The 20,294-nt window shown below is 50.5% G+C and overlaps 2 protein-coding genes across 6 annotated transcripts; one reads left to right on the top strand and one right to left on the bottom strand.

Moving 5' to 3' along the window:
- The first annotated feature begins 28 nt into the window (after positions 1-28).
- Positions 29-2,061, top strand: MEA1 (male-enhanced antigen 1). 5 transcript variants are annotated; one of them, XM_090282438.1, is made up of 4 exons: positions 29-110; positions 822-1,102; positions 1,191-1,290; positions 1,675-2,061. In XM_090282438.1, the coding sequence occupies exons 2-4, from the start codon at positions 833-835 to the stop codon at positions 1,824-1,826; spliced, it is 522 nt and encodes a 173-aa protein (XP_090138564.1). In that variant the 5' UTR covers positions 29-110; positions 822-832; the 3' UTR covers positions 1,827-2,061. The 5 variants fall into 5 exon arrangements, with proteins under 5 accessions (XP_090138564.1, XP_090138560.1, XP_090138562.1 ...); XM_090282434.1 differs by lacking the exon at positions 29-110 and adding an exon at positions 226-312; XM_090282436.1 differs by lacking the exon at positions 29-110 and adding an exon at positions 282-338.
- Positions 1,948-20,058, bottom strand: PPP2R5D (protein phosphatase 2 regulatory subunit B'delta). Its single transcript, XM_090282440.1, has 16 exons — positions 19,190-20,058; positions 14,292-14,369; positions 7,141-7,363; positions 6,709-6,908; positions 6,516-6,626; positions 6,319-6,411; positions 5,767-5,897; positions 5,585-5,644; positions 5,383-5,491; positions 5,137-5,190; positions 4,674-4,844; positions 4,442-4,569; positions 3,694-3,795; positions 3,531-3,603; positions 3,279-3,395; positions 1,948-3,136 (listed from the first exon to the last, which is right to left on the bottom strand). Exons 1-16 carry the CDS (start codon positions 19,442-19,444, stop codon positions 2,999-3,001), a joined length of 2,043 nt encoding a protein of 680 aa, XP_090138566.1. The 5' UTR covers positions 19,445-20,058; the 3' UTR covers positions 1,948-2,998.
- Between the last annotated feature and the right edge of the window lie 236 nt (positions 20,059-20,294).

Below are 20,294 nucleotides of genomic sequence, written 5' to 3'. Positions count from 1 at the left end.
TCAGAGCTAAATTCCGGGAGCCTACTGGGACTTGTAGTCCACTGGTTTCGGGACGGACGCGAGGTACTGAGCAGAGGGCAGAAGACCAAGGAATTTCTACGCCTGTGCAGGTATCCAACAACAACAACAACAACAACAACAAAAGAAAACCTGTGAGGGTTACCGGGGAACCTAGTTCTTTGTTATCTGTACCAGGAATAACGAAGGCCGAACAGGGGGTGGAGTCGTTGTCCTCGCTCGTGTCAGTCATGAGCACGGGGCGGGACTGGAGGACTAGACACCCTAGCGCGTCCAGCCCCGCCGGAAGTGAAGGTGCGGTTTGGGCCCCGGTCTCTAAGGTGGTGAGGCGCGCGGAGATACCGGCGCCGACAATCGGTGGGGGCGAGTGGGGAACGCACAGCTGGGTCCATTTGAGGAGAGGCCCTGGGGCCTGAAGGGCGTTTGTCAGGTGGTACAGAGGGGAACGATATTGAGAGGGGAGAAGGGAACGGGTACCCCCTCTCTAGGGGAGCTTTTGTGGGGACCCGGAGTTCCCGACCTAGGAGTGGGGGCGGGAAGGCGGGGTTCTGGAAGAGGTTGCGTTTTGGGAGAAGGCTTGGCCTCCGGTTGGGCTGTTGTTATTTAAGAAATGGCCGAGCAAGGCGGGTGGGCCTAGGTTCGAGATAACAACCGACTTAAAAGGCGGAAGACCCAGGAGATGCTGGGGTGGGTTGGGGGCGTTTAAATGTTTCGTGGACACAGGAGACTACAAGGAACTGGATGGGAGGCTAAATGTAGACGTGATTTCATCAGATCCCTGTCCTACCTCCCTATTCTTGCAGCCCCTGCCCGGATGGCAACAGTAGTTCTTGGGGGAGACACCATGGGCCCTGAGCGTATTTTCCCCAATCAGACTGAGGAACTAGGGCCGCACCAGGGCCCTACAGAAGGCACCGGGGATTGGAGCAGTGAGGAGCCTGAGGAAGAGCAAGAGGAAACCGGGGCAGGCCCAACTGGCTACTCCTACCAGCCCCTGAACCAAGATCCTGAACCAGAGGAGGTGGAGCTGGCACCAGTGGGGGATGGAGAAGACGTAGTTGCTGATATCCAGGATCGTATCCAGGTATGGTGGAGAAGGCATTGTTCCTGAGCTGGTGAAGCTGGGATCCTTGAAAGGCTGGCTCTTAACTCTCTTTTCTCTGGCTGTTCAGGCTCTGGGGCTTCATTTGCCAGACCCACCATTAGAGAGTGATGAGGAGGAGGAGGGAGCTATAGCATTGAGCAACCACAGCTCTATTCCCATGGATCCAGGTAAAAGATTTTTTTTTTCATTCTGGAATAATTATGGAGTAAAGGGACTGGCCAGAGTCACAGAGCAACACCCTGTTCCTAAAATGACAGTTTGTAATCTGTATTTTGTAGACTTAAGAATCTAGGTGAAATGACCAGGGGGTGGTGGTGGGGTGGTGGTGCTGTGTGGATGGATGGGCAGGACAGAGGAGAGCAATGGGGGGGAAATGGGACAACTGTAATAGAACAAATTTTTTAAAAGCATAAAAAACAAAAAAAAAAAAAGGAGTCTAGGTGAAGTGCTGTTCTGCTAGACTTAGGAAATGGGCAGGCTTGCCTAGAAATAACAGATGGATTTAGTGACTTTGTTTCTATCCAGTTGTTGATCTCTGGCTGTGCTTTCAGAACATGTAGAGCTGGTGAAAAGGACAATGGCTGGAGTAAGCCTGCCTGCGCCAGGAGTTCCTGCCTGGGCTCGGGAGATATCAGATGCCCAGTGGGAAGATATGGTACAGAAGGCTCTCCAAGCCCGACAGGCATCCCCTGCCTGGAAGTGACCATCTTGAGAGCTGCCTTACCTGCCAGCATTCCAGACTGGAACCAGCACAGGACTGAACACATCTGTAATGCCCATCTCCATCCTCCCCATCTCCCTTTCCACATCAAGGCAAATCAGACTTCTCAGAGACCCACTTTATTCAGCTCTGTACATATGGGGACATCGGCCCAAGCCCAACCCACCATAGCATGTATCACTCTGGAGAATAAAGCACCCTATGTACACAGCCAAAAGCTGCACTGCCTGTGCCCCTGGAACCCAGGTATGGCTCTCCTAAGTGCCCTACCCCTCCATAATGCCTGAAAGGGACAAGTGAGGGTCTGCCCAGCATTAGCACAAACAAGGAAATAAATAGGTGTTGGGTGGAGCCATGCTTAGGACACTGCTCCCTGTTTCCTTCCTCCTAACTTTGGGAACCAACAGCACAGGAAAGCAGTCAGCCCCAGGTGGTCCCTTCCATATCTATGATCCCGGGGCTGCTGCTCACCAAAGAGGGGGCACAAGGTAGGGTGTTTGTTCTTCCCCTTCTCTTGATCCATCTGGGCTCTATTCATCATCTGTTGTCCACAGCCTATGCAGTTTTTTTGACCACCTACATGGTCTTGGTCAGGCAGGGGGTAAGAGGAAATAATACAGTCCTGTCAGCCTGCACATTCCTGGGGCTGAGAGCCTCTTTGTGCTGTTGGGGTTGGCAACCCTCCAGCTATTGACTTCAGGGGCCAAAAGGGCTTGACATAACTTTGGTGAGAATAATCTCCTGCTGCTCCCTATGCCTCTGCAAAAGAGAGAGAAAAGGAGAGACCCCTGGAGTTCAAATGAGGATGAAGGGAAGAGGAGAGGAGCATATGTATTCCTGTGTGTATTTCTCAGCAGCCTCAGGTAGCTGTGGGGTTAGGAGCAGGAGGGGGACAGGCATCCCCAGTTGTCTGAGCACTAAACAGCTCAGTGCTCAGCCTATCTGTACTAGCCACTGGGAGGTGTGAACACCTTTTGGGGAGAAGAGGGACCACTCGGTAAGTGTCCCTGCTTCAAGTGCCGCATCACCCTCCCTAAGTAGCTAGAGAGGCACTGCCTTGCCCCAAGTCAGCCAGTGGGGAACAGAGGGTAGAGGGCGAGGGCGCTGTCCCAGGGCTGAGTGGGCTGTGGCCCTGTGCAGGGAAGGTGAGAGCGTCAGAGAGCCTCCTGGCTGGCAGTTAAGAACTCTTCTGCCCGCTTGTGAGCCTCTAGGGCCTTAATGGTGTATACGTCCTGGGGCAGCTCTGACTTCCTCCGAAGCAGCACTTTCTCCTTCTTGATGTCCTTTAGCATCTGCGTGTGGACATGGAGAAGACGAGGAATGGTGACCAATTCCCAGTACATTCTACTGTGTCCTCCCCTCCCTCCCTGGCTCTGCTGCCCCTTTCGGAGCTATCTTTTTTTTCTGTTCCCCACTCCCTCTATGCCCTGCCACCTGCACAGCCTCTGTCTCCACTGTCCTCTTCAGAAGCTGGATGTCCTCTGCTGTGGGGGTCTCTGTCTCCATCGAGTACACTGGAGGCAATGGTGGTGGAGCTCGGAACATGGGATACTGAGAAGAAAGGAGGCATAGACAAGTGGGGAGAGCCACTTCAGGCATCTGTGAACCTGTTTGCCTCTACTCCTCAAACCCTCCCCCAGCCTAATACGGGCCCCTCAGTTCAGGGCAGTGGCAGGAAAACCTCACCTGGGGATTAAGCCGGGCTAGCTCTTCGATCTTTTGCCACATCTCTTCTCTTTCCTTCATTCGGAACCGGCCCCTGAGGAAGCAGAGACAGGGTGAGTTTGAGAGAGAAGCAAAAGGGGCTGGTGGTGGATGATCAAAGCCCCCCAAGCGGGGAGACACTGACTTCTGCTTCTCTGCCTTGTACTGTTGTGTGCAGTCATCAAACAGCTTTTGATTCATCTCCATAAACAGCTTCAGGGCATTGTAGATGAGTCCATGGATTGTCCTGCCACCAGAAGAAAGATGAGGTGTTAGAGGTCAGAGCCTGCCCTTAGTGTCAGGTCCCACTTGGCTCCGCCCTACAAGGTGTCTCTGCTAAGAGCTTTCTCATTTACCATGCCCACTTCACAAATCTCTATAGGGTAAAACTCATCTCACTGGTCAAATCATGTGACTTGAGATTGGCATTTCAGGGTCTTTACAAATACTAGTCGACCTGTCGTTCCTTCCCGTCACTCCATGCTTCAAGACCTACCTTCTTCCCACTACTCCCTCTGCTCTAACCCACACCAATGGCCTCCCAGCTGTGATGTGTGTCTGCGCCACAGTGTGCTTGCAGGAAAGCTGTTTTACAACACTGGGATTCAACACACACTAAGATGATGACATCGGCTTCTGCAAGCGTGGAATTAAGTCTCCAAAGATGCAGAATACAACTGCAAGAAGAGGCATAATACAGGCCACTGCTCTGCTGCTTGTTATCACAAATCTCTTACATAGGTATCTTTTTCTCCCAATCAGTCCCTCCAGGTCCTATCAACATACAGTGGGCACCATTCCCATTTGCAGAGTGACCAGATGAAATCATTGGCTCTTTAGATCTTCCACACCCTCACAGCTTACAAAACCAGAGCCCCACTGCAGCCTCCTACTTGTTCCAATGGCTCTTGGAGTTCCTGTAGAGTGCAGGGAACATGATGGGGAGGACTCTGGCGGCATTGTCACTTATCAGGCTCATGATGTACTCATTATTCCAATAATAGAGAGCACGCTCTGCCACCTGGTGGGGACAGGCAGAACTCAGTGGGGGTACGGCTTGCTTTGCTCAAGAACCCCCTCATTTCTGGGAGGCAGGGGCTGGGATATGCTAGGTCTGGATCTCACCTGGAAATGGGGGCTGGAGACACACTTGGCAAGCTGGCGGAACAGAGGCTCCATCACTTTGCTAAACTCTGAAGGTTCAATGACATCCAGAATCTCCTCTAGTTCATTCAGGAACATCACTTCCTTGGGGCTGTGGGTCTTCGGCCAGAACTTAAGAAGTCCCACAATCACCTGTGAGACAAGGAGGACATAGTAAAATTGTCAACTGCCTGACTCTTCAGGAAGTCTTCCTCCCCCTCCCCCCACCACAGTGGGCATTACATGGGTGGCCTCAGCTAACTGCTCATGTTTCTCTGGCTTGGATCTATTTTCTAGGTGTACCTAGGTTTTTCTCCTTCAGAGAGGAAGCCATGTTACCTGTTGGGCTATACCCCTCCTGAGCACCTGCTATGGCACTGCATGACAGATACACACTGGCAAGTGCTACTAACAGGTGGATGCTAGGGCTTAGAGAGGGAATTACCGGCTCAGTGAGACTGCTCTCCTTCTCCAGGAATTGTACCACGCAGTATGCCAGCTGCAAAAGATTGAGGTAAAAGGAGGTAAGGTGCAGGTCTCAGGTCTCACAAAGGTCAGTGACAGAAGCAAGACCCCATATGGAAAAGGAAATGACCCCCGACCCACTCCTACCTGCCCATTCCAGCTAGAATAGCTTCCCTCCCTGTCTTTTCTGTCAGGGTCAGGGACCATCAGGAGGAAAGCAGCTTACCTGAGGGTGGTAAACACTCAGGGACTTGACTTTGTGAAGGGGAAGGAGGACACGGATAAGGAACATCTTGTGCTCTTCCTTAAGGGGCAAGGCAAAGCCATTGATGATACTAGGAGTTAAGGGAGTTTTGTTAGGACCGAAGGGCCTGGTCCCAGCTCAATACACCTTTTGTAGGCCTATGTGCCCCCACCCCACCTCTCACCTGCCCAGGATCTCCAGGAGCTCGGCAATCCCATTGTGATGCTCCGTCTCATAGATGAACCTGAGGGAAGAATAAAAGGGTCTCTTGATAACCCTGATACCCCTTCTGAGTCCCCCTACCTCCCTTCTTCCCCCAACTTAGCAGTGTTCGCTTTGCTCCTGAGCCTGGGGTCCTGGCCTCACCTGTAGAAGATGTGGTTGATCTGCCTACGGATATAAGCCCGGAGCCCCAAAAACTTGCCATAGATTCGATGCAAGATAGTCTTGAGGAAGTCCCGCTCTCGAGGATCCTCACTGTCAAACAGGTCCAGGAGCTGGGAGCAGGCAGGAGGAAAGGCAGCGAATGAGGCAGGAGCTGAGGAAGTGGGGCTGGGGTGAAATAGGGCCCTAGCTAGGAGAAGCCCAAAGGTTCTCTGGAGAGGAGGCATAGGGACAAGAGTCTGAGGAGAGTGACATTATATTGCTCTACCCAAGATGGCATCTGAGTATGCATGCTTGCATACCCCCGTTTGGGGGGGGGGGGGGTAACTGTTGCTTTTTTGTTTCCTTTCATTTTGCCGGAAGCTTCTGAAGGGCAAAGTAGGTCTGTTTAACCCCCACAGCCTTCTGTACAAACACAGCTGAAACCCAATATAGTTGCAGAAGGAGAAAGAGCAGCTGGGACTGGAGTGAGGGATGAGGGTCTGGAGTTCACACACTGGAGGGCAGGGAAGGACAGAAACCTAAGGGACTCACAGCAAGGACAAACTTCTGGTCAATGTACTTCTTGGCTATGTTTGGCTGGAAATCAGGAGACTCGAGGAAACGTAAGAAAAACTCGTACACGAGCTGTGGAAGGAAAGAGGCATCCACTCAGGGGGTATTTCCCAAGGACTGGGAGACACCCCTCACTACAGTCTCAGACTGCCCCCATCCCTGCAACCAGAGCCAACCTGAAGGTGTGGCCAGGCGGCTTCCAGGGTGGGCTCATCTTCCTCTGGGTCAAACTCAGCCCCGGTGGGATTCGATGAAGGTGGCAGTGTCCGGAAGAGGTTCACTGAAAACTGAAGGTTGGGCCCTGGTGAGAGCTCATCAGGCTTCTCCAGGACCCCCACCCCAGACCGCTTTCCCTTTCCCTGTGCCCACCATGGTCACAGCCTCAGGGTAAATGGCCTCGGTGACAACATCGCGGCTGTGGGTGATGTACTCCACCATTTCGTTGAGTCCTGCCCGCTTCACCTCCTTGAATTTGAGGTCGCTGAGTGGGTCTGACACAAAGTCAAAGAGGACACAGCACTGGCGTAGTTTCTGGATAAACAGCTCCTCCCGTTCCTGGGTTGGCGAATCTAGAGGGGAGCCCAACAGTCAGGTTCCCCTCCCCCGTCCTTCACTGCCATGCCCTACTCGTCCTACAGGGCTTCTCTTCCCCACCCTGCTCCCTGGCACCCCCAGTCCCAGTGGAGCTCCCCTCACACTTGCTAAAACTCCCACCCCACCCCCCAAAAATACCCCAAACCTCCATCTGCCAACACCCAGTGCCCTCTAGGTTGCATCAGCCCCCTTGACCTTTTCAAGTACCTTTCAGGGCAGGAAGCTTCTGCAGCTCCCGGTTCTTGCTGAGATTGAAGCGAGAGGAGCTTTGCCGCCGCTCCTTCTTGACAATCTGGGGGCCCCCTGAGTACTTGATTTTGCTGAGCTGCGTGGGGGGTGGTGTGCTGTTGCTGGGACGCTTGTTAGATGACGGTGGCTGAGACGGGGGCTGCGGCTGGGGCTGGGGTTGCGGATGCAGCTGGGGCTGGGGCTGGTCAAACAAGTGAACTGTTGAAGTCCACTCCCCAAGCGATGCCTGCCACCCGGACCTGGGCCATCCCTCACCCCCAACCCCATTATGTCCCCTTCCCTGAAGGAGCTAAGGTCAGGGTCAGAGATAACTACGGGCTATCCCTGGAAAGGAGTGGCTACGAAGTCATGTCTCCCAAAGTAATGCCCACAGCCTGTGCATCAAGAGCCTTCAAAAATGGTCACTCCAGTTCATGAACAGGCAAAACTAATTCATGGACTGATGGTGACAGAAGTCAGAAAACTGGCTATCTTTCAGGGCCCGGCTAGTGTGGTGAGGGGAGGTGTGTGAGTACTGATGGAGGAAAGGCATAAGGAACCTTCTGAGTAATGGAAATATTTCATACCTTGACTGGATCTGGGAGAGTTCATAGCATATACATATATAAAAATCCATTGAGCCCTGGCTGGTGTGGCTCAGTGTACTGAGTGAACCAAAGGGTCACCAGTTCGATTCCCAGTCAGGGAACATGCCTGCGTTGCAGGCCAGGTCCCCAGTTGGGGGCACGTGAGAAGCGACCACACATTGATGTTTCTCTCCCTCTCTTTCTCTCTCCCTTCCCCTCTCTCTAAAAATAAATAAATCCTAAAAAAAAAAAAGTATGTGTGCATACTTAAACTTTTTTAAAAAAGGCTTTGGCCTGTTTACACTTTTTACAAACTTATTTATAACATCAAATAAATACATGGGATATCATGGAGTTAAAATCATGTTTATGAAAACTATGTGCTAAATGTAATCATACATAGTTCAGCTGGGAAAAATATTTAGTCAGTCATAGTCATTTCCCCAAAATTGGTGATCAGTATTTTGAGACGAGGGGAAATATCTGTGCAGAGGTATGAGACATTGAGACTTTAATTTTCCACAGCACAGCACCAATAGATAATATCAAAATCTCAAACAATTTTGAAAACAAAGCAGTGAAAGAATCTTATTTGGAAATACGGAAGAAGCCACTCTCCAAGGACAGAATCAGGAGTTGGAGAGACTGTCACAGAGCAATAAAAAAAGAGGGACCTGGCATGGCTGTCCTTCTCACTGCAGCCCAAGAGTACCATCCGACTTTCTGAAAGATGTGCTTGTGTTTATCATGCTGATAAAATTTCAGATAAGACAAAAAGCCTAAAGTTATGCAATGACAGAAAACTGCTTGCTATGATAAGTGAAATAAGGGTAATACAAAACTGTACATACATGAGCTCCCCGCATTGCAACAAATGGAACCTAAAGCCCAGCTAAGAAGAAAAGAGCAAGAGCAAGTCCACCACTGTGGTCATGACTATCTCCTGTGGTAGCCGAATGATAGGTGACTTTTTTCTGCTTCTCTATATTTTGTAAATACAGCTAATTTTTAAAAGCTGTCTCTTTACTTCCTCCCAGACACGGGCATCCGAGCCCCAGAAAGCCCATCTTCAGAAGCCTACGTACACACAGACACTGGCAGGGCTGCCCACCCACAGGTACTGCCCGGGTACCCCCAACCAGACTGCAGCAGGACCAGAGGCCGTGTCCAGCTGGGCCCCCAGACCACAGGAAAGTTGTCCTCCCTCATGTCCTCATACCTGCCATCCCTACCTCCTCTCCACATATGGCACATATACTGTTCACTTAAATCCCATTACCATTCTATGAGGTAGTTACTATTATTGTTCCCCATCCCCTGGACTTTAGGAATGCAGCCTGAAACCTCCCCAAGTGGTCCTTGGGGTCCATTATCCTCCATGTTTTAAACTGGGGACACAAGAAGTCACTGCATCTTCCAAAACCCAGTTTCAGTCCACCTTTTTCCAAAAAGCCTTCTCAGATGACCCCAGGCCTTGGGTATCCATCCCCTGTCCCCAACCTCCTGACACCACTTGTCGGTACCACTGGCTCTGTGATCACCTTTAGTGACACCTCTTACTTGGTCTGTTCAAGTTTCATTCCCCTACTAGACAGCAAGGCCCTCGAAACCCTGGACCCTGGTTTGCACTGCTCTGGGCCCCCTCAGCACTAGCAACTAACAGGCAATCAGCGAATGTCTGGTTGGCTGATTGGGGGCCAAGCCCAGGTCCCTCCCCACAGGCCTTTCCTGTCCCAGCCTGGGGACCCTCAGAACACAGCCCCCGACAGTGGCAGGAGCAGAGTGGGAGGGAGAAACATTAGTGATAATGGGGTGAGGGGCTCCGTGGCAGTAGAGGAACAAAACTCAGGGAAAAACAAGCCTCTCTCTGTCCTCCCAGATAAGATGCAGACACCCTGCACCTCCACGAACTTCACACCGAGAGGATATCCAGAGAAAGGAGGCATTCCTCCCAGAAAGGGAAAAGCAAGGTCTCAATTTTCTCTGCTCATGAGAAGAGTGTTGGACTAGATTAGTAGTTTCCCAACCATTCTCCACACAGGTTTCAAGAGAAGGCTGCATGGCTAAAAATCAAAATTTAAAAACCACACTGGTTTTATAAGGACCACTGGCTCCCAAGCCCCAGATTCAAGCAGTGTCCCTGGTCTGTTCTCCCTTCCCTAGGAAACATGCTGGCCAAAAAGGAGGTATGAAGCTATGCTAGTGACTCACTTTCTCCTAAAAGCTCCAGCTTCTGACTTCCCCATTGACCTGGGCTGGAAGTGGGAGACAGGTGAGTCCCCGTGGAGCACCTTCTGCAGCTGTCAGAGCATGACTGGACCAAAAAACATGGCCGCCCTGCTCTCCATCCTCCACCGTGTCCTGCCTGGGCCCACTTCTGAGACTCCATAATGGCCATCACCTCTGCCTCAAGTACCTTCTCTTCCCACTTCTAAACTCTCAACAGGATCCAAACTCCAAGAAGCCCTCCTAGATTCAGGCCTCCAGGAATCAAGTGGTGCTTCGAATTTACATACTGCAGTCACACTCAGGAGATGACAACTGTACCTGCTCATTCTGAACCAATGCTGGTCCAACCGCATCCTAATAGCCACCATTAATAATTCAACCCACATATTTAAACATAAATAAAGTAGGAGGTAGAATTATTATTTAAGCACTATTAAAGTATTGTAACAGAATGATGAAAGATAGTGAAAAACACCAAGACTAATGTTATAGCTTTTATATAATAAATTAACCAGCCAAATAAAGATCATTTTAGTTTAAAGTCCTGAAAATCACAGAGGCATTCTCTCCTATACTGACATCTAGAGCTCTATCTAGCTGTGCTTGATTCCTTCCTTCCTTCATTTATTCAATGAACACCATGCTGAGCATTAGAGATTAAAAGGTGAATGGGACATGGCCCTTGCCCTCAAAGAGCTCACAGTCCAGTGGCTGAGACAGACACAGAAAGCAGCTGTTAGTACAAGGAAATGCAAAAGCAGAGAAAGCAACAAAAGATATGGGAGCCCAGAGGGCTGAACTACAAACTCTGCCTGAAAAATTAGGGAAGATGTCCCTGAAGAGGTGACTTTTATTTTGGCTCTTAGAGAATAAACAGGAGTTTAGACAAAGGATAAAGGAGAGAAATAAAGCAGTCCAGGTCAGTGGAATCACATCAGTAAGGACCCTGAGTAATAAAAGGGCTCATGTGACAATAAACCAGGATGGGAGTTAAAAGAATGGCTGGGCCAGTCCCACAGGGCCGAGTGTGTGAATTTGAATTTGTGAACAATGAAATGCCAGCAAAAGTTTTTAAGTAGAGGACTGATAAGACCAAAAATGTTTTTAGGGTAACAATCTGGCTCTAGGGAGGTCAGGCTTAAATGGGGGAGAATAGGATAATGTCTTCCTCTCTCTGTTCCCACTCCCAGAACTCAGGACAGGGCACAGGGGCACAGTCCATAGAAAAGTCCACAGCACTGAACTGCTCTCTCCGAAGACAGACAAAGCAAGACCCGTCTCTGTGGTCAGAATAAGCCTGACCTAATCTCTTAAGGCCCCTTTCCAGTCTAAGACTGTCTTCTATAATCTTTTTTTCTTTTCTTTTTTTTTTTTTAGAGAGAGAGGGAGGGAGGCAGGAAGAGAGGGAGAGAAACATCAATGTGTTGTCTCTCACACGGACCTAGCCTGTAACCCAGGCATGTGCCCTGACTGGGAATCGAACTGGCGACCCTTTGGTTTGCAGGCCAGCGCTCAATCCACTGAGCTACACTGGCCAGAGCTGTCTTCTAGAATCTTAGAGCCAGTGTATCATGTCATCAAGAACACAGAACACAGGAGAACTGGCCACACAGACCTAGGACAAATTCCAGCTCTGCTGTTTTATTGCTAAGTAAAAGATACTTAACATTGTTAAGCCTCAGTTTCATCTGTTAAATGGGGATAATGATAACGAAGTGACCTGATGGGAGCATTGTGAAGATTAAATGAGTTTATAAAATTAAATGCATGCAAAATACTCAACACAATGCCTGGTATAGAGTGTACTGAGCAGAACAGTGTCCCTCCCAAACTCATATCAACCCAACATCTGTGAATGTGACCTATTTGGAAACAGGGCCTTTGCAGATGTAATCAAGTTAAGATGAGGTCATATTGGACTAGGGTGGGCCCTAAGTCCAGGAGGACTTGTGTCCTTATAAGAAGAGGGAAATTTGGACACAGAGACACAAACACGCACACAGGCAAGAAGGCCATGTGAAGACGGGGTAGATTGGAGTAGTGTGTCTACAAGCCAAGGATTGTTGAAAGCCACCGGAAGCTGGGCGAAGGGCATGGCACAGATTCTTCCCTAGACCCTCAGAGAGAAATGGCCTGCTGACGCCCTGATTTCAGACTTCTGGCCTCCAGAGCTATAAAAAAATAAACCTGTTTTTTTTTAATCCACCCAGTTTGTGCTTTGTTATGGCTGCCCTAGGAAACTAATACATAAGTTCAATAAAATCCATGTTGGCTGCTATAATTATTAGGATCAATTGGAAAGACTGGCAAATGCTTAACACAGGGTAAATTTGGCTCTCAGAGCCCAAAATTCTGGACTGGATGAAGGGCAAGGAAAAGACTGGGCCTCACAGCCTGGCCACCAACTTTTCCACCGTCCCTCTCCCTGGAGCCACATCGGTACATTTCTAGAAAAGCTGGAGAAGAATTCCTGCAGCTGCCTTACAGTTAAGCCCTGAATAGAGTTTCCCAAAATGGAACAAAAGGTGAACTCACTCACTTCCCAGAGGGCCTGATATTGACCTACTGCCTTTATCAAATTTATCCGGAAAGGCAATGGAGAAATCCTAGGAACCGGTCTTGGCATATTTCTTAACCTGTCTGAACCTATGAAAGGAGAGGGTTAGACGCTATGGTTCCTTCCAGCTCTCATTCGAAATTGGTTTATTTGCTCATTCACTCTTCACTCACTAATGCATTTAAATGCTGACGCCTCTGGTGCGCCAGGTCCTTCTGCATTGAACAACCTCACATTAGAGCTCACCCACTAACAAAGGAGCCAACGGATAAACAATGAATTCACATGGAATTGTTTCATTACAGCTGTGGTTAAGTGCTGCCTTGGATGGTACTGGGTCCCCAAAGAGCAGATAGCAGGAGCCCTAACCTTGTCCTTGTCAAGGAAGGCCGCTTTCAGAGAATGACATCAATCTAATAACTGAACAAGCAGGAGTTAGTTAGGCAGAAGGTGGGAACAGCCCCCTAACTACTCCTTTCTGTCCCTTTAAATCCTGTTTCTAAGGCTCTCTTGATGCTTTGAATATCAGTTGCCAGTTCCCAACTACCTTCCCCGTGGGTTCCACAGATGTCATCATTCCTAAAGGGGAGACTGAACCCAGAGGGAGCGCCCCCCAGAAGTATTTACCAATCGACTGTGAACTATGTGCACGAGCACACGAGTATGGGAAAGAAGCCGCCTTCTTCCCTCAGAGTTCACAGTCTGGTGGGGAAAAACACATGTGAGAACAAATAGTTACAACACCCAGTGATAAGGACTATTCTAGATGCCTGATCAGATTACTGTATCAGGGTAGAGAAAGGAGAAATTTATGTTCTGTGGTCCTTAACTCTCCTGTCTGTAAAATGGGGGAAACCCACCCTGCTTCTTCCAATTACTCAAGTGAGGCCTAAAACAATGGTCACAGGTGTGAAAAGTGCTCGGTTCTCTTTAAAGGTGATAGGGATAAGAAGTACCTAGAAAAATCTAAATTCAGAGTTAACCCCAGACACTTGTTAACAGATTTCTTCTTCCAAAAACACACAAGACCTGTCCCTATTTCCCATTCTCCTCCATCCCTCTGAACAGTTTAGAGCAGCAGGCAGGAAGCAGAGAAATAAAGGATTCCCAGCCCCTGGGTAATACAGGCACTTGCTTGATGTATTTACAGGATCATCCACCACCCCGAGCACCCCCACTGGGCACACTCACAAACCGCCATGGACATGCTCTGGACTTCCTTAAGGCCCTCCACCCTCCAGTGTTCTCTCCACTTGCCATTTATTGCTTTATAGCCCTAGATTGCTGGGCTGTGCTGACCTCTGCTCATGACTGTCCTTCAGTAGCTCCCATCTGATCAGAACCAAGGGCAGTGGGCCCAGCCCAACTCAGGAACACCAGCCACTCCCCACCCCCTACCCCACCCAGAGCTACACCAAAGCCACTAGCCACCCCACTGAGTACCCGTGTACTTCTTTGCTCCCCCAGGACCTGGTGCCCCTAGCTTTTTGCCCTAAGGAAAAAGGAATTCTCAATACTCAAAGTTGGTAGACAGACAACTTGCACAGGAACCACTGGGGAGTCTGAAGAAGGGGAGAGCTTATTTGGTTTACACCAGCCAAAGGGAAAGCCTGCCTGAGGGCAGTCTGGATGGGCAGTCCAGGACCCTCCCAGGCTGTGGAGCCTCCTTCCCTTCTACCCAAATAACTTCTGGCCCCCTGGGACCCCTCACCCCCACTGTCCAGCCAGCAGTTGGAGCTGGTGCCCACATTCATTACCTCCTCAGCGCTCTCGCCTCCACCATCCTTGCCTGAGCTGCTGGGCTTGGCCGTGCCTTTGGCAAGCTTGGGGGGCTCCTGAAGGAAGAAGATGGAGGTAGAGTTAGTACATGCCAGGGGAAGGGAGAGGACTTGTCTGGACCCCTCAGGTCTTTGCTGTGACTATTCTCTGTCCAGTTGAATCAATCAATCAATCAGAACCACTAAGCACCTACCTTTTACCTAACTCAGGGGAGGAGGGGTTGGGGTACACAAGGGGAAACTCAGTCCCCCCAAGGAGTTTAGAATCTGGTTGGGAAGACACCTCTAACACACAATAATTAAGCATGATAATGCTCTTCCACCTCCCAAGGCTGGTGTGCGAATTAGGGCTTGGAAGGCCCCTATGAACATCCAGGGTGAAAAGTCTTCTGGGAAAAGCACCGAGGAACAAGCTACCCGTGGGCAAAGGGTGCCTGAGGCTCTCATGCTGGAGGCGAAGGAGTCACTACTCTCCCCCCAAGGCCATCTGGAAAGAGCTGGAGGCATTTCTTTTTATGTTCCAAATAGCACCCACAAGAGAGGATGCTATTGGTACAATCAGTGGGGTCCAGGGATGCTAACAGGTAAAGGAATAGTCCCAAGAATGCCTCAGTGGACAAGCACAGGGGTGGGTGGGGGTAAGGCCCTGAGTTGCTACAAAGAGTGAACGCTAGTCCCAGTCTCCCCCGAGAACCTGGCCATTGGCTCAGAGCCCTGGCCTGCCCCGCACCTCTTTCTATGCTTCTGCACAGGGATAGGATGGGGAAAATGTGAATAAGATTTGGGGACTTAGGTCTGACTGGAAGCTCAAAATGAATCATCTGTGTGCCATGGATGCCTCGGCGGCTCACTTGACCTTCCATCCAGTTAACAGACCTATGTGGAGTGTCTGGCACTGGGGGACATGGCAGCACCCCTGTCCTTGGCACTGATGGAATCATTCTGGAGGATCTGGCTCAGCTGCGAGCATCAGCCTTTGGGAAGGTCAAAGACAAATTCTAGGTTTTCTTCGCCCATACTGGGAGTAAATTCAAAAGCTTGTCCTGAGAGCCACAGCTGCAGGAACTAGGAGAGGTAACAATGGAAGGGAGGAGTCATGGTGGGAGGGGGAGCAAGAGGGATCTTGACAAATAACTAAAGGGCTGCCCTGTGGACAAAAAATGCAACTTGTTCTACATGGATCCAGAGGCTCAAGAGTTATGGGCTGAAGTGGCAGGAAGACAGGATGAGGCTCCAAACAAGGAAGAATTTTCTCCCAGAGCAGCTGCACAGACACCTGCGGCCTGGTGAGGCTGCAAGCTCCCCAACCCCAAGAGCATTCAAGCAGGAGAGCATTCATGCCTCCTCCAAGGCATGTCACAGAAGGGACTCAAGCCTTAAATGAAGATTGGACTGGAGAACCTTGGAAATCAGTTCCAGCTCTGAGATTCTGTGACTCCATTGAGCCCCTTCAGTGAGAAGCATTAAATCAAATGACTGTGACTATGGGGGCAAAAGGATTTCAGGGAGAAGAAAGCTCTGTGTGGGCTGGAGTAAGGGGAAGGCTTCGTGGGGGCAGGGAAGAAGAAAGCCATTTCCAGGTGTGGAGCAGCTCCAAGCAGTCACATCAGCAGGCAAGACTCCTTCTTTGGGCTGAATACTCTCCTACTGCCTACTGACTGGCCTGGGCACATTGACCCCTCATCAAGGGGCCAGAGAGGGGCTCAGACCATGGGGTGGAGAGGAAAAGGATGAGCGGGATGCAGGCAGGACAACAGTGAGGGAACTGCACACACCCTAGATGTGGGGCTCTTGCACAAACCTGACCCCCTTTGCATATGCCTCATCTCTATACTTAATCATAAGCTCCTGGTTCTTTTCTGTGCCCCTCTACCTACCCTACAGCACTCAATCATCTCTCTTAGGAAATGCACCTAACAGAGATCCCAGCTGCCTGGGCGTGTGCAAGCGTGGGAAGACCAGGCGCACCACTTTCCTCGCTCCCTGGCTCCTGCAGAACAGGTGAAGTGCACACAATTGAGCCCAGCCCAGCAGTCCAGTACTGCATGGCACCATGGAACCAGCCCTGTATTCTAAGCCAAATTTTTACTAGTTATATTATCATGTGCAAGGTAACTAGCCTTTCTGAGACTCAGTTTTTTCATCTACCAAGTAATGATAATTATAGTACCAAACCTTTTTTTTTTAACCTCACCAAGGACTTTTTTTTTTCATTGCTTTTAGAGAGAGGAAGGGAGAAAGAAAAACATCAACACAAGAGAGAAGCATTGACTGGCTGCCAACTGGGGATTGGACGTGTCCAGACCAGGGGTCAAACATGCCCACACCTGCACTGGGGATCAAACCTGCATGAGCCCTGACTGGGAATTGAACCCACAACCTTTTGGCTATAGGACAATATTCTAACCAACTGAGCCATACCGACCAGGGCTGGTACATGAAAACCTTAATATTAGTCAATGCCATTACTATCACTAAGAACAAGAAGAAAGTGGGAGGGAGCAGAGGCACCTGACTCAGGAACCTAAAAGATGTAAGTCCCAGATCAGAATATAAGGGAAGAGGAGGGATGCAAAACCCCGTCAAGGTACTGACTCAGCACCCATCCATTGAGCACCTATTGTGTGCAAGCAAGAGGCCAAACCAAAATGGAACCTAGTTATTATCTCAAGGAGAAGAAAAGACTTATCCATAATTAATTCCAGCCCAAGAGAACACAAAAGAGGCATAAGTGACCTACCAAGTGTTCTGCAAATGCAGGGGAGGAGGGAGAGAACTCACTCCCAACTAAGGCTTCTGGAAAGGCTTCAAGGAAGAAGCTCTGAAGGATGGCCAGGATTGGGACCAACAGAAAAGAAGGAGAAAGGGAAGAAATGATGGACGAGCAATAAAGATCCTCTATCCACCCCTCCTTTTGGTCTTCACTCCATCCAGGAAGAACTCAGTCACAGGTCACTCCCCGCTCCTCCTCAGGACTTGCCAAACATTGAAGGAGGCCACACACAATTGGAAATGAAGGGGTTCAGAGATGCCTGGCCCCATGTACCCTGATCCTTCCAATATTCTTTTCCAACCAAATACTTATAACTATGGACCTAGCAAATCTAATCAAAATTTTTTCTTCTTCTCCATCATCTAGTAGAGAAAGGCTTTCTGCGGATGGGATAGTATCTGTTCCATCAGACTAAAAACTACAGATAGGGAGAAACCTCACCAGCTACCCCTGAATTCCACACCCCTCTGCACTCTTTGAAGGAGCCCTTTAGCTGATGGTGTGGCTGACTTGTGTGTGTATCATTTAAAGCTAAGCTACCCAAACGACCACAGCATGCCCACTCCCCAAGGACAGGGCATGGGTGAGGCACACAACCCTGACTGGCTCAGCACCCCAGGTGGTTCAGTGCCTAGTACACCACCACCAACTCTACATTCAGAACATCAGGCCCTGAGAAGTTATGGGAACAACCCTGGCAGATCTCCAACAGCCCCAGGATAAAGAGTTTAATTGATAAGGTCAGAGATGACAGCCCAGCAACCCAGCCAATCAGAGGGCAAATAAAAGCATGACACCTCTGGGGTCATAAAGTGGGTTGCTTCATGTTGGTACAGAACACCAGGCCAGAATTGTCCCACACCATGAGGGGCCACCCCAGGAGAGAAGCTGGGGGAGGCTGGAACTGGTATTCTAGCATCCTCTGTATGAGTCTGTATCTCAAAGGAACCACACCTCTGAGTCAGAACTCAGCAACAGCAGGAAACAGGGTAGAGAAAGGCAGGGATGAGGAACAGGGGAAGGTGGTACGGAGGCAGATAAGGAAGGTGAAGGAAGGCAACATCAAGAAACAGCCTGCATCAGGACGCCATGACAAAGGTGAGGGTATTCAGGGGTGGCTACCCGGGGGGGATGAGAAGAAAAACTAGTGCGATAGTGAGGGCAGATTCCGGATTTGCAGACAGTACGGCCCAGGAAAGACAGAAGTCCAGCACTGGTGCAAAAAGGGAAAAGTGCAAAGGATTAAGAGAAGGGGCCTGCACAGATTAGGAAAGGTGACTGGTTTAGAATGAACCTGGGAGTAGGTTGATGCCTTGTAGAGGGGACTTTGGTCCAGAAGAGGCCTTTAAATCAGGACCCCTGATACTGCAGCTGGGCCTCCAGCAGGCTGTGTGACCTTGGCCAAGTCCCTTCTCCTCTCCCAGCCTCAGTCTCTTCATCTGTATCACTCCCAATTGCACTGAATGCATTCAGAGGTCCAGTCCAGCACTGACATTCTGAGGTTCCACGGACAGAAGGAAAGGCTCAGTCCTGGCTTACAAGTTTGTGTGTGAAGAAAGAACTAGAGGGAGGGGCCTATGCCAGATTTGGAGGAGAAGAGAAAGCAGAGCTGTTCTAGGTCAGGGAGCTTGGCAGAGCGGCAGAGGGGCTGTAGGGGCGGTGGAGAAGGGAGGCCCAGGCCCAGGCGGGTCAGAAGGGGAAGGAAGGGGCTGGAAGGGGGAGTAGTTCTGGAAGGACCACCTCAGAGGACGGGCTGTCCCAAACGGGCACACGGATGGGGGATGGAGGGAGTTACTGGTTGGGGGAGAAAAAGCAGGGGAAGGACCTGGGAGGGGCAGATCCGGAGGAAGGGGGTTACCCTGGGCCCGGGATAGGTCGGGAGGTGTTATTAGGGGACTCTATCCCGTGCAAGGTGAAAGCGCTTTCCCAGCTGCGGCACAGGCTGGGGGTGCGACCAGCAGCGGGGCCGGAGGGCTGGCCCAGGGAGTCCTGCGGGGGCCGGACGGGAGGGTCAGTCTGGGGCTGTCCCGGGCCTGGCTCGGGCCCCTCCCAGAGCTCCGCGCAGGCCCCAAGGCGGAGGCGCGGGTTAAAGGGCCACGCTCACCTTCTCCTTCTTCAGTTTATAGGGCATCTCGGCCCGTCCGGACCCGGCCCAGCTTCTGCGGCCCCGCTCCGGCTCCGGCTTTGCTCGGCCGCACTCGGCCCGCTCGGCGTCTCTTCGCCACCGCCTGCGCGCAGCGCCCGGGTCGATCCGTGTCTGCGCCTCCAATTGGCCCGAACTCTTACAAACCTGCCTGACAACCAGGCGCCGCCTCTCCGGATTGGTCATTGGAGCCAAGCTGCTTCCTTTTTTTCTCATTGGAAATGAAGAGTACAAACCGCCAGGGTTCGGCTCCAAGAATTGGCTAAAGTGGGAGATCCCGCCCCAAAGTGGGTCGAGCTTAGTGAAGGGGAAGTCCAAGCTTAGTACCGAGTGCCGCACTCCGGCGTCTGTGGTACGTCGGCCTCGGCCTTTCTTCGCAACTGGTTCTTTTCTAAAGTGGATCTCACTCAATCCCTACTCTCCTCCTCCGTCCACCTCGAATTGAAGGAAAGAAGCCCTAAAAGTAAAGGGTACCTTTCATCATCAGGGTAATTTCATCATTAGGGTAACGTAGACCTAATTGCATACGCAAAATTGGTGGAGAGAGCGTCCAGCAATACTAGAGGGCATCCGTTTCCTAGACAGGGGGCACGGGTAAGATGAAATGAGAATCCTGGGTTTGTTGCAACTTTGGGAAGAGGATCCCTGTCCCTACTGCAAGTGTCCTGGCATTGGGGACTCATCTAGATTTGCGCACTTGGGAACGCAGTGGAAAAGCTACCTTGTTTAGTGTCTCCGGAAATACATCCCTTACGTCCCACCCTGCTCAAGCCAATGTCCTAATAATGGATAAGATCAGTTCCTGCCCTCAAGGAGTTCCAGTCTGGTGAAGTTCACAGACGTGTATGAAGAGATGATTAAGATACAGTGTAATAAATTACACAAACCTAGAAGCGGCTGGAGGAATATGTTTCAGAAAGTTGACTCCAGTAACAGATTGACTACACGAAGAAACTGGAGAAGGCTCAAGAATAAGCCTGTGGTTCTTGGCCAGGAGAGCAATGCTATAAAACAATGGCCATGGGCATGGAGAAGAAAGGACGTAATTGAGAAATGTGTAGACTCA

The sequence above is a fragment of the Furipterus horrens genome, unplaced genomic scaffold (assembly GCF_987537825.1).
Source record: "Furipterus horrens unplaced genomic scaffold, mFurHor1.1.pri manual_scaffold_6, whole genome shotgun sequence".
NCBI lineage: Eukaryota > Metazoa > Chordata > Mammalia > Chiroptera > Furipteridae > Furipterus > Furipterus horrens.
This window is presented reverse-complemented; position numbering and strand designations above follow the sequence as displayed.